Consider the following 12,334-nt stretch of genomic DNA (forward strand, 5'->3'; position numbering starts at 1 on the left):
ACAAATTCTTAGAAATGCACAACCTGCCAAGACTGAATCAGGAAGAAATAGAAAATATGAACAGACCAATCACAAGCACTGAAATTGAAACTGTGATTAAAAACCTTCCAACAAACAAAAGCCCAGGACCAGATGGCTTCACAGGTGAATTCTATCAAACGTTTAGAGAAGAGCTAACACCTATCCTTCTCAAACTCTTCCAAAATATAGCAGAGGGAGGAACACTCCCAAATTCCTTCTACGAAGCCACCATCACCTTGATACCAAAACCAGACAAGGATGTCACAAAGAAAGAAAACTACAGGCCAATATCACTGATGAACATAGACGCAAAAATCCTCAACAAAATACTAGCAAACAGAATCCAACAGCACATTAAAAGGATCATACACCATGATCAAGTGGGGTTTATTCCAGGAATGCAAGGATTCTTCAATATACGCAAATCTATCAATGTGATAAACTATATTAACAAATTGAAGGAGAAAAACCATATGATCATCTCAATAGATGCAGAGAAAGCTTTCGACAAAATTCAACACCCATTTATGATAAAAACCCTCCAGAAAGTAGGCATAGAGGGAACTTTCCTAAACATAATAAAAGCCATATATGACAAGCCCACAGCAAACATCATCCTCAATGGTGAAAAACTGAAAGCATTTCCACTAAGATCAGGAACAAGACAAGGTTGCCCACTCTCACCACTCTTATTCAACATAGTTTTGGAAGTTTTAGCCACAGCAATCAGAGAAGAAAAGGAAATAAAAGGAATCCAAATTGGACAAGAAGAAGTAAAGCTGTCACTGTTTGCAGATGACATGATACTATACATAGAGAATCCTAAAGATGCTACCAGAAAACTACTAGAGCTAATCAATGAATTTGGTAAAGTAGCAGGATACAAAATTAATGCACAGAAATCTCTGGCATTCCTATATACTAATGATGAAAAATCTGAAAGTGAAATCAAGAAAACACTCCCATTTACCATTGCAACAAAAAGAATAAAATATCTAGGAATAAACCTACCTAAGGATACGAAAGACCTGTATGCAGAAAATTATAAGACACTGATGAAAGAAATTAAAGATGATACAAATAGATGGAGAGATATACCATGTTCTTGGATGGGAAGAATCAACATTGTGAAAATGACTCTACTACCCAAAGCAATCTACAGATTCAATGCAATCCCTATCAAACTACCACTGGCATTTTTCACAGAACTAGAACAAAAAATTTCGCAATTTGTATGGAAACACAAAAGACCCCGAATAGCCAAAGCAATCTTGAGAACGAAAAAAGGAGCTGGAGGAATCAGGCTCCCTGACTTCAGACTATATTACAAAGCAACAGTAATCAAGACAGTATGGTACTGGCACAAAAACAGAAAGACAGATCAGTGGAACAGGATAGAAAGCCCAGAGATAAACCCACGCACATATGGACACCTTATCTTTGATAAAGGAGGCAGGAATGTACAGTGGAGAAAGGACAGCCTCTTCAATAAATGGTGCTGGGAAAACTGGACAGGTACATGTAAAAGTATGAGATTAGATCACTCCCTAACACCATACACAAAAATAAGCTCAAAATGGATTAAAGACCTAAATGTAAGGCCAGAAACTATCAAACTCTTAGAAGAAAACATAGGAAGAACACTCTATGACATAAATCACAGCAAGATCCTTTCTGACCCACCTCCTAGAGTAATGGAAATAAAAACAAAAATAAACAAATGGGACCTAATGAAACTTCAAAGCTTTTGCACAGCAAAGGAAACCATAACCAAGACCAAAAGACAACCCTCAGAATGGGAGAAAACATTTGCAAATGAAGCAACTGACAAAGGATTAATCTCCAAAATTTACAAGCAGCTCATGCAGCTCAATAACAAAAAAACAAACAACCCCATCCAAAAATGGGCAGAAGACCTAAATAGACATTTCTCCAAAGAAGATATACAGAATGCCAACAAACACATGAAAGAATGCTCAACATCATTAATCATTAGAGAAATGCAAATCAAAACTACAATGAGATATCATCTCACACCAGTCAGAATGGCCATCATCAAAAAATCAAGAAACAATAAATGCTGGAGAGGGTGTGGAGAAAAGGGGACACTCTTGCACTGCTGGTGGGAATGTGAATTGGTTCAGCCACTGTGGAGAACAGTATGGAGGTTCCTTAAAAAACTACAAATAGAATTACCATATGACCCAGCAATCCCACTACTTGGCATATACCCTGAGAAAACCAAAATTCAAAGAGAGTCATGTACCAAAATGTTCATTGCAGCTCTATTTACAATAGCCAGGACATGGAAACAACCTAAGCGCCCATCATCGGATGAATGGATAAAGAAGATGTGGCACATATACACAATGGAATATTACTCAGCCTTAAAAAGAAATGAAATTGAGCTATTTGTAATGAGATGGATAGACCTAGAATCTGTCATACAGAGTGAAGTAAGTCAGAAAGAAAAAGACAAATACCGTATGCTAACACATATATATGGAATTTAAGGGAAAAAAATGTCATGAAGAACCTAGGGGTAAGATAGGAATAAAGACGCAGACCTACTGGAGAACGGACTTAAGGATATGGGGAGGGGGAAGGGGGAGTTTTGACAGGGCGAGAGAGAGTCATGGACATATACACACTAACAAACGTAGTAAGGTAGATAGCTGGGGGGAAGCAGGCGCAAGGCACAGGGATATTAGCTCGGTGCTTTGTGACAGCCTGGAAGGGTGGGATGGGGAGAGTGGGAGGGAGGGAGACGCAAGAGGGAAGACATATGGGAACATATGTATATGTATAGCTGATTCACTTTGTTGTAAAGCAGAAACTAACACACCATTGTAAAGCAATTATACCCCAATAAAGATGTTTAAAAAAAAAAAAAAAGAAAGAGAAAAACAAATATCGTATATTAATGCATATATGTGGAACCTAGCAAAATGGTACAGATGAACCGGTTTGCAGGGCAGAAATTGAGACACAGATGTAGAGAACAAATGTATGGACACCAAGAGGGGAAAGTGGCTGAGGGTGGGGTGTGGGGGGATGAATTGGGAGATTGGGATTGACATGTATACACTGATGTGCTTAAAATGGATAACTAATAAGAACCTGCTGTATAAAAAAATAAATAAAATAAAATTCTAACAATTAAAGTGCTTAGCCAAGCACCTGAAGAACTCAGTGGACGTTAGGAAATGCCATCATTATTACCAATCACACCAGAGCAATCACACCATCATTGCTCTCTAGTTCTGTTGAGATAATGTAATGGTATATGCAAGACAGTGGCACCTATGACCATAACCAAAGTCTGCAGTGGGCATTTAGTTTCCTTCTTTGAGAAATATTTATGGAGTGCCTACCTTTTTGCCAGGTTCTGTGCCAGGTATATCATGATGAAAGTGACCGACACAGTTCCTACCTTCACGGAGCTTGCAGTCTAATGTTACAGAAACAGTTAAATAAGAAAGTATAATACAGTACTATTTGTGCCACAGTAATGGAAAATAGGATCCTATGGAGCAAAGATAAGAGGTGCCTAATCTAGATATGGTGGGCTAGAAAGGCTTCCCATAAAAGGAACCTCTAGATTGGGACCTGAAGTATGTAATCAAAGCAGGTGAAGGCACAGTTCCAGGCAGAGGGAACATTATGTACGAAACTGAAGAAGCAAGTGTATAACAGCATTGAAGAGCTAAAAGAAATGGGGTAGAGCTGAGGTTAAAAATGTAACGGGTGCGAGGGCAACAGAAGAGGCTAAGGACAGAAGCAGAGGTCATTCCACCAAGAGCTGTGATTCATGTTAAGGAGTGACATGGTCAGGCTCACATTTTAGAAATCTCACCATTTTTGCAGCAGGAAGAAGAGACCCAAAGGGGGCAACACCAGATGTGGGTGGGAAGGACAGTTTCAGTTTCTTTGCAGTAATCTAGAAAAGCAATGCCAGTGGGCTTGGTAGCATCAGTGGAGACGGGAAGAAATGGACGGATTAGAGACGGATGAAGGAAAAGAACCAATAGGACTTGGAGACTGGAGAAGTGGTTAGGGAGAAAGAAGAGTCACTCAGGTTTTATTCCTCCCTGGGGAACCGGGCAACAGATGAATCCATTTACTGAGATAAGGAACACTAGGAGAGAAGAGGTTTGAGAATGTACACGATGAGTTCAGTGGACATTCCGCACAGTTTAAAGAATCCCAGAATACAAAATTAGAATAGCCAGGAGGCAAACTTTCCCACTCAGAATGATTCTTCCTCCCAGTCAACAGGAGCCAGTGCACATCTTGGTAGGTTCACTGCACCCCTGATGGTAGCCCGGCCTAATGACAAGAACAGCAGTGGAATACTAGATAGTTCTTGGATGACTAGAAGGAAAAACTGGAGCCTCTTTTACTGCCTGCTGTATCGTCAGAATCAACTTGAACAATGGAGAGAACAGATCCCAATTGCTATTTGTCCATATGATGATCATGAAAAAACTAACAGGGCTTCCTTGGTGGCGCAGTGGTTAAGAATCTGCCTGCCAATGCAGGGGACACGGGTTCAAGTTCTGATCTGGGAAGATCCCACATGCCGCGGAACAACTAAGCCCGTGTGCCACAACTACTGAGCCTGCGCTCTAGAGCCCGTGAGCCACAACTACTGAGCCCATGCACCACAACTACTGAAGCCTGTGCACCTAGAGCCCGTGCTCCACAACAAGAGAAGCCACCGCAATGAGAAGCCCGCGCACTGCAACGAAGAGTAGCCCCCAGTCGCCACAACTAGAGAAAGCCCACACTCGGCAACAAAGAACCCAACACAGTCAAAAATAAATAAATAAAACAAATAAAATTTTTTTAAATGGAAAATTTTATTAAAAAAAAAAGAAAAACGAACAATGAGAGGTCCCTCCCTTGCCTCCAAAGCAGATAGCATTTCAGTCTGTCAAAGCAAATTAAAAATGGACCTGCCAACGCTTGTGAAGTTTTCTTGCAAGAATCTGATCAAGCCTTAGAATCTGGTGTTTAGCGCTAACAAATTTACAGAAAATACAGGGGTAAGAAAAAAAATGTGTCAATAAAATCACAGAGATCACAGAGATGGATGAGCGAAACCCAGAGTGCCAGACATTCGCCACGACAAATAACTTGGTTTCTTCAAACAAACAGATTGAAAAAGAAAAGAAAGAAAGAGGGAGAGAGAGAAAAAGGGAGCAAGGGAAAAGGAGGGAGGGAGGGAGAAATTAAAAGAGATTTAAGATTTTTGCCACTTTGTCGTATATGCCATATGCAATCTTTTTTTAATTTTTTTTTTTTTTTTTTTTTTGCGGTATGCGGGCCTCTCACTGTTGTGGTCTCTCCCGCTGCGGAGCACAGGCTCCGGATGCGCAGCCTCAGCAGCCATGGCCCACGGGCCCAGCCGCTCCGCGGCATGTGGGATCCTCCCAGACCGGGGCACAAACCCGTGTCCCCCGCATCGGCAGGCGGACTCTCAACCACTGCGTCACCAGGGAAGCCCTATTTTTTTAATTTTGAGAGAGAAAATAAATAGCAATAAAAGATAATGGATGGACCTCATTTGACTCTTGATTCAAACAAGAGTTTGACAACTTTAAAAATAATATTGTGAGAAAATCAAAGAAGTCTGAACACCAACTAGATATTAGAAGATATGAAAGAATTATTAATTTTGTATGTGATAATGGTATTGTTACGTATCTTAAAATTCATTTTATTTTGGAAACATACAGTATAGTGTTTGTGGATGAATGAAATCACTGACTTCTATAATTTGTTTCAAAGGAATCCAGTGCAGACAGAGGAGAAAGTAGGTAGGAATATACATGAACCAAGATGAGTCTTGTAATGATCTCTGTAATTTTTGGAGCTGGGTTTCTCTACATTTGGATGTGTTTGAAAATTTCCATACTAACATGTTTTAGCTGACTTGCCAAGAAACGCAGTATTTGAGGAAAGCTAGAGCAAAGACCAAAGAAAAAGAGCAATAGTCAGCTATGATGCAGAGACTGAGCATCACCTCTGCATTTCTGAAGAACTGTTTTCTGTGCATCAGACTGGCACTCTCTTCTATGCCCAGTCACTCCTCTCCATGCTTTGTGTTTGGAGGTGTTCCAAATGGAGCTCTGTGGTACATTCTCAGCTATTTCTATCTCTAATTCCTTTGGTGAGATCTAAACCTCCTTAGACTATCAAAATCATTTGGTCTTCTCTTTCCAATCATATACATACGTTTTTAATATATTGAGGTACTTGGGGGCAATCACAGAGATCTCCCCCTTTCTGCCTACATACTGACACTTCCCTTGCTGCCAAATTCATTCAGGATGCCAGAGACCTAGGAAGAAATGATTCAAATCATCTCCTACAAGGAACTGGGCTCAGGTAATATACCTTGTTTGGCATGAAAGTGAAAATGGCATAATAGAATATTTTACTAACACGCTTACATCCCCGTTACGTTGAGCCCAACGGTCAGAGAAGAGCATCTTAAAGAGATAAGAAAAAATGATACCCCTTTCTTTTATCATCATCATCACCATCCAATATGTGCCCAAGCAGGGTCTAAACCAACTTCATGATGAAGCCTTATACTTAGATTATGCTATATATTTAAATTATAAATTAACAAGGCTCAAGTCTTAACAACACTCCCTTTGGGATACAAAGTCACTGGATCCACAGTTATTAAAAGGTTTCTTATGTATAAAATCCTCTGAAAAAAAGTAACACCGTGCCTTGAAAATATTCTAAATAAAATGACAGAACAGAATTTTTACTGACGTCTTGATTATGGCATAGAGAGAGAACTTGACAGCAGGAATGACTAAAGGAAGAGGAACAGAGAACATCTTAGATGGAAAAGACAGAAAAACATCACAGAAAGAGGAGAGGCAGGTGTGGTAAAGACCAGACCCTCACAGTTTGGACTTCATTGTTCCGTGGCTTCATTTTGAATGTGCCAACATCATATTTCCATGCACAATAAAAATTGAAGCTATCATTGGTAACTTTTGAGGAAATAGGAAAAAAAGAGCTAGAATCATTTCAAGATAGATGCTTTTCCACCTGTTTTCCTTTAAAAACACACCCTCTTATGGAAGCTTTTAAAATCAACTGGGTAAGTTATTCACAATGGCCAGAAGCACCATTTCTTCCCAATACAAGATCATGCAGCTGAATTCTAAGTGAGAAGTCATTTCCTGATCTACTTTTCTCCAACACTCCATCTCAATCAACCACCCTGAAGATATATACTGCGTATATAAAGCAAATTAGAAACTTTTGTGGAAAAAACCCTTTACATTTAAGAAAACCAAGTAAAGAGAAAAAAGGTTAAAATGCACCTACAAGCAGTAATCTGTTGAAAAGGCAATGAATTGGTGTCTCCGTAATTCACAGAACTCATAGTTTATGTTTTTGGATCTAATGAATTAAACTCCCTATTTGTGGTCATGTTATCACAGTTCTATTAGAGGCAAATGCCTTTGAATCTGAATGGTTTCAGGCACTTGTCTGAAGTAACTCACTCATGAGTAGGATTAAGGAAATGTACTTAATTTTCTCCAACCAAGAGCAAGCTTCCCTAGGGCACTGGAAGAGGGCTAATAAGAGGTTCATTTATTTCCCACACCTGTGATTTTGTTCTTAAGTGGTGTGAATGGCTATTGAGTTCAATATCAGGACTTCTCGTTGCCAAATTACTTAGCTCTCATTTCATCTAGAGGTGAATCAAGAAGGCATCCTCTGATGTTTATGATATTGCCTTCCACATAACACTTGGAGAGAAAACAGAGGGAATTATTTACCTAGTTGGGTGAGAAAGGTGGAAAAGTACCTTCTCGTTTTTTTTAATTAAAATACTTTGTGAGGCAATCCTAGGACAGACATTTCTTTACTTGCTATATCGCTCACATTTTTTCAGTTGCTGATAAGTGAATCATAATCCACAGTATCTCACATATTTTGGTGCGTACGCAACGTAGACAAACACCTTTCTTGCTGCCCTTTTGAACACACACAAACATGGGTTGACTTTAACTGTTCATAGTTCTGCAACAACGAAACACTCAGTCAGAACTGCCTGATGTTGACCATCAATTCTAGGTCCACGTGAAGACTGAATGAGGCAAGAATCTAACCTGTTAATAATTGACAGATTTCCCAATGTCCCCTTGGAAAACCTGGAAGAAAATTAGGCAAACAGAGGAAGAAGGGGTCTTTCCCCATGACTGTCAACCACCATATGCAATGTACTAATTTCTTGCTGTTCATTTTTTACTGTGATCTGGATCCAGACAAAGTGACTCTGCATTATCCCTTGGTTATTAGAAGAGTCTAATTGCTTGGAGTTAATTACTTGCACCTAAGAAGTTTGTCACTACGTATCTATATCTTTATCTACAGATATTTTTATAACATAGGAGGAAGTTGAGTCCCCCGGCAAAGAGCATCTTTTCTGTTAGTTGGTTGGTTGGTTGGTTTCTTTGAGGTTGGGGGAGGTGCTCACCAGAGACACACACTGCCCCTTCGGATCTGGCTGGCAGGTGGTGGCTTCTGGGCTCCACACCCTCTGCAAAGCGAGAGGTGGCTTGGTGCTCACAGTTGGTTGATTGGCAGGGCTCGGAGCATCTTTGCGTACAAGCTTTAGAGCACCTCCTGTAGTTTTGTCCCATTAACCTGAGCACAACAGCTTGACGAATTTGGTTATAGAGGCACAGTTGGCAGCTTCTAATTAAATAATTATACCTAAGCAGCTGCACGGAAGCTGTCATGCACCTTAGAAAGACAGTAGCCAGTTTTATTGATCCTAAGACAGAGGAAGAGTTAACACTTAGCTCTGGTTGTTACGTACAAAGGGCAAGTATATCATATGCAGTACATGTGCTGTGCAACATGAAGTTGCTGTACGTTTGTGCTAGCCTGTCCATGGAGTGACGGAGAGCAAACCTTGGCAACCTCTCAGCAACCCAAAAGAGAAAGAAGCGATTATATGATCAAAGAACAGAGTCTGTTGAGAGCAATCTAAAAGGGACATAGTATTATATGGATGAGTCTTGGATGAACACAGAAATGTCACTGAGCTAGTAGGCAAATACGCTCAGGTTCTGGGTATCATTTAGATGAGCAAGTGATTAGAATCAAGTGTAGTCTTTTTGAGGGGCTATGGTTGGTAGGTTTTCTTTTATTTGACTGAAGCTTCTTAAGAGGCTGTTTTCAAATATTAGAAATTGGAGAACAAGGTAAATATCACATACCTAGATTTAAACTCTATGATGCATGTTTTCCCCAAAAAGTTAGAAGATATTTATTCTACAGAATCACAGATAATGTCACACTCCTTTGTAGAAAGCTAAAAAGCTAAAGCCTTATCTCTATACTAGTGGAAAATTCACCAGAAGGAAGAAAGCAGAATCTGGCAACTAAGTTCCAACATAGAGGAAGGTACAGATTACAGATAAAGGCCATAGGTAGGGATACTGGACCAAATAATGCTTGTTCCAACACATGAGAACGCTACTGAACTGCTGGCTGATTTCACTTTTCTACACAGGCTGTTCTTTCTACACAATCCATTTGTCTTCACTTCCAAAAACCAAACGTGTGATAACCCAGTAGAGAGCAACTCGGCTTCCCACAGGCCTTGTCACCAAGGTTCCCAGCACCATCTCCAAATGAATAAACACAACTGTAGGCAAAAACCAGTCCAGGAAATTCAGTCGTATCTTTATGTGTAAAGACATTTAGATATTTTAATCCTCAAAATTTATGGATTTGCCTTAAAATAAGAACAGAGAAAAACTGGAAACATATTTCTTATGGCATTCACTTCACCCAACTCCCAGACCTGTTGAAAATCAGCAGTTCATCAAGCCCTACACTTTACAGATTGATTGATTGTTCTCCTTTCAGAGATCAATGGCTTATCTTTAGAATAATGCCATCTCTTAAAATAAGGCATTCTGTACAGTCATTTAAACAAATGGACTGACCTCTAACAAACTCTTACTTTAAAGGTACAATTTAAAGGTACAATTGTTTCCTTTCTTTTTTCCCTTCTGCTTTCCTTTTATGTCAGTGACTCTATCACCTCAGCTATCTGAAGACGACTGCATGTGACTGACAGTTCTCAAGGATTCATTCCTTTTAGATGACTCCTAAATGAAGCTCGACTTAATTAAGTCTGCACTGCAACTCACATCTCAGTACAAATTGCCAAGGAATCAAATCACAAAACTGTAAAGCCTAGAAAAGCAAATTTCAGACTTGGGGTCGGTGGGGGGGGGAAGGGGGTCTTTCATCAGTCTAGGCTGCCATCTAGCCAAGATCGTGTCATTCAGTGCAACATCCATTTGTGTTTTCAACGCCCCCATGAAAGCCAGTCTTCAGCAACCAGCTTAAGAGACCCCAAAGTTAGATAAAAGAATAGAGATCAGTACTTCAGCCACTCTGAGTCTATCAACCTCCTGTGGACCAACAGCTAAGTTCTAATGTTCTTATGTTCACAATTCAATATCTGACAGAGACACACATGCCTGTTTTCATTCCACATATGACCTATACCAATATCATTTGCATCTTGTGATGTTTGAGGCCTTTAAATATTCTGTGATTCTTTAAATATTTTTAAATAGTTAAATATTTATATAAATATTATAAAATAAATATTTTATAAATATTCTTTAAATATTCTGTGACTGGAAAAACAAACGTCGTCTTAGGTAAGACATGAAAGCTGACTATAACCTCTAATCTTCTAGCTGTACCTCAAGGGTTAAAAAAAAGAACCAGAACAGTATTCCTTAGACATAGACTGAACATGCAGACACAGATTTCTGTTAAGAGGATCCATACACATGAAAAAACAAAAAGAACCCGTGGTACTTACGATAGAAGACGTACTCGGTGTAACTTGACCAGACCTTGTCATCTGTGTATTGGCTGACGAAAGACGCTGTCACTGAGGAGTTACAGGCCACCATGTGGAATCCACATTCTGACAACATATCAAAAGCTCTTTCCAGATGCCTGAATTTGAGATAAAATCTGGAGGTGTATCTTTCTGGGGCTCTGTCAGGGTCTCTGCTCTCATTCAAAGTTTCTCCAAAGACCTCCTTTGCCAAGGAAATCCTTCCACAAACCAAAATCCGGGGAACTCTCCGAAACTTGGCATCTGCCTGCCCCTCTCTGCCCATGGTGCAGGACCCCCTGTATCCCACAGTAATAAAACCCCACTTGCGGTCAGCAGGGAGTAGCGAGGAAGGGGGGCATATTCTCGTGTCACTTCCTTGGGAGGCATCTTCAAAGTCACTATGGCAGAATTCATCTGGGCTTTGCTTGATTTCATCAGGGGTCAGGAGTTTGACCAAGTCTGGGAGCTGGAAGTACTCAGCTTCCCTTTTCAGTCTTCCCCTTTCTGGAAAGTGATCAGGCAGGACCACCTGCCGGTCCCTGAGATAGTCCAGAATATAACGGAACAAGAATCCATCTCTGTCAATGAAAAACCTTCCCTTGGAGTCCTTGGCTAGATCGTTAGCTGTGTCTCTCTTTGGGGAAAACATTTTCCACAGGAGGGAATGAGGGATGCTTATTAATGTGGAATGGCGAGTGAAATAAACTTGACCCCCAACATTCAGCTCCACAACCTCAGGGAAGGAGTTGGGAACCGCAGCCCCTTGTTCTCGAGGATAATAACGACTACAGTTTCCACTCAGAGCCATTGTCCCTTTCTTCTTCTTCTATTTTGATGTGAAGGTGCAGTTCAATGGAGTCAGAGCCTGATCTTTTGCACCAACTTGTAAGGGAGGGAGAGGATGCTAACTTGTTAAGAAAACGGCCTTCTCTTACCTAGTTTTTTCCCCAAGAAAGCAAAATTTCAAAGACTCCACAAGTGAAGTGATGCTGCAAAAGTAGTTTAAACCCTGGCAGGTGGTAAGCTATTACTTCATGGAATATAATCAACTCATCTGCATCCAATCTTCCCCCAAGCTCAGTAGGCAAGGCAGGCCAGGTCTCCAGTTACTGAGAGGTCTGTGTGAAGGAAAAGAGAGAAAATTATTTCCTCAATCCCAGCATGAGTCAGAAAAAAAGAGACCACTGGAGAGAGAAGAGGGAAGGAGAGAAGCAGGAAGAACGGAAGGAAGGGAGGGAGGGAGGGAGGGAGAGGTTATTTTACATAAGCAGCCCTGGAACTACTGATTTCACCCATTCTTCAACTAAATCGTAGCTTCTCTCAAGCTATTTCGTGTCTACATATTTATCCATATTCCTCTGTCTCCAGCATTTAGTATTAAAAACATTTCTA

The 12,334-nt window shown here is 40.3% G+C and overlaps 1 protein-coding gene across 1 annotated transcript in view; it reads right to left on the reverse strand.

The window, feature by feature from the left end:
* The window catches only part of KCTD16 (potassium channel tetramerization domain containing 16), a 268,375-nt gene extending 256,625 nt beyond the window's left edge, over nucleotides 1-11,750 (reverse strand). The window contains exon 1 of the mRNA XM_032627837.1: nucleotides 10,919-11,750. Within this exon, the coding sequence (XP_032483728.1) occupies nucleotides 10,919-11,750 (832 nt within the window). The remainder of the gene's footprint in view (nucleotides 1-10,918) is intronic.
* Nucleotides 11,751-12,334: the final 584 nt, after the last annotated feature.

Source organism: Phocoena sinus, chromosome 3 (genome assembly GCF_008692025.1).
Source record: "Phocoena sinus isolate mPhoSin1 chromosome 3, mPhoSin1.pri, whole genome shotgun sequence".
NCBI classification, from domain to species: domain Eukaryota; kingdom Metazoa; phylum Chordata; class Mammalia; order Artiodactyla; family Phocoenidae; genus Phocoena; species Phocoena sinus.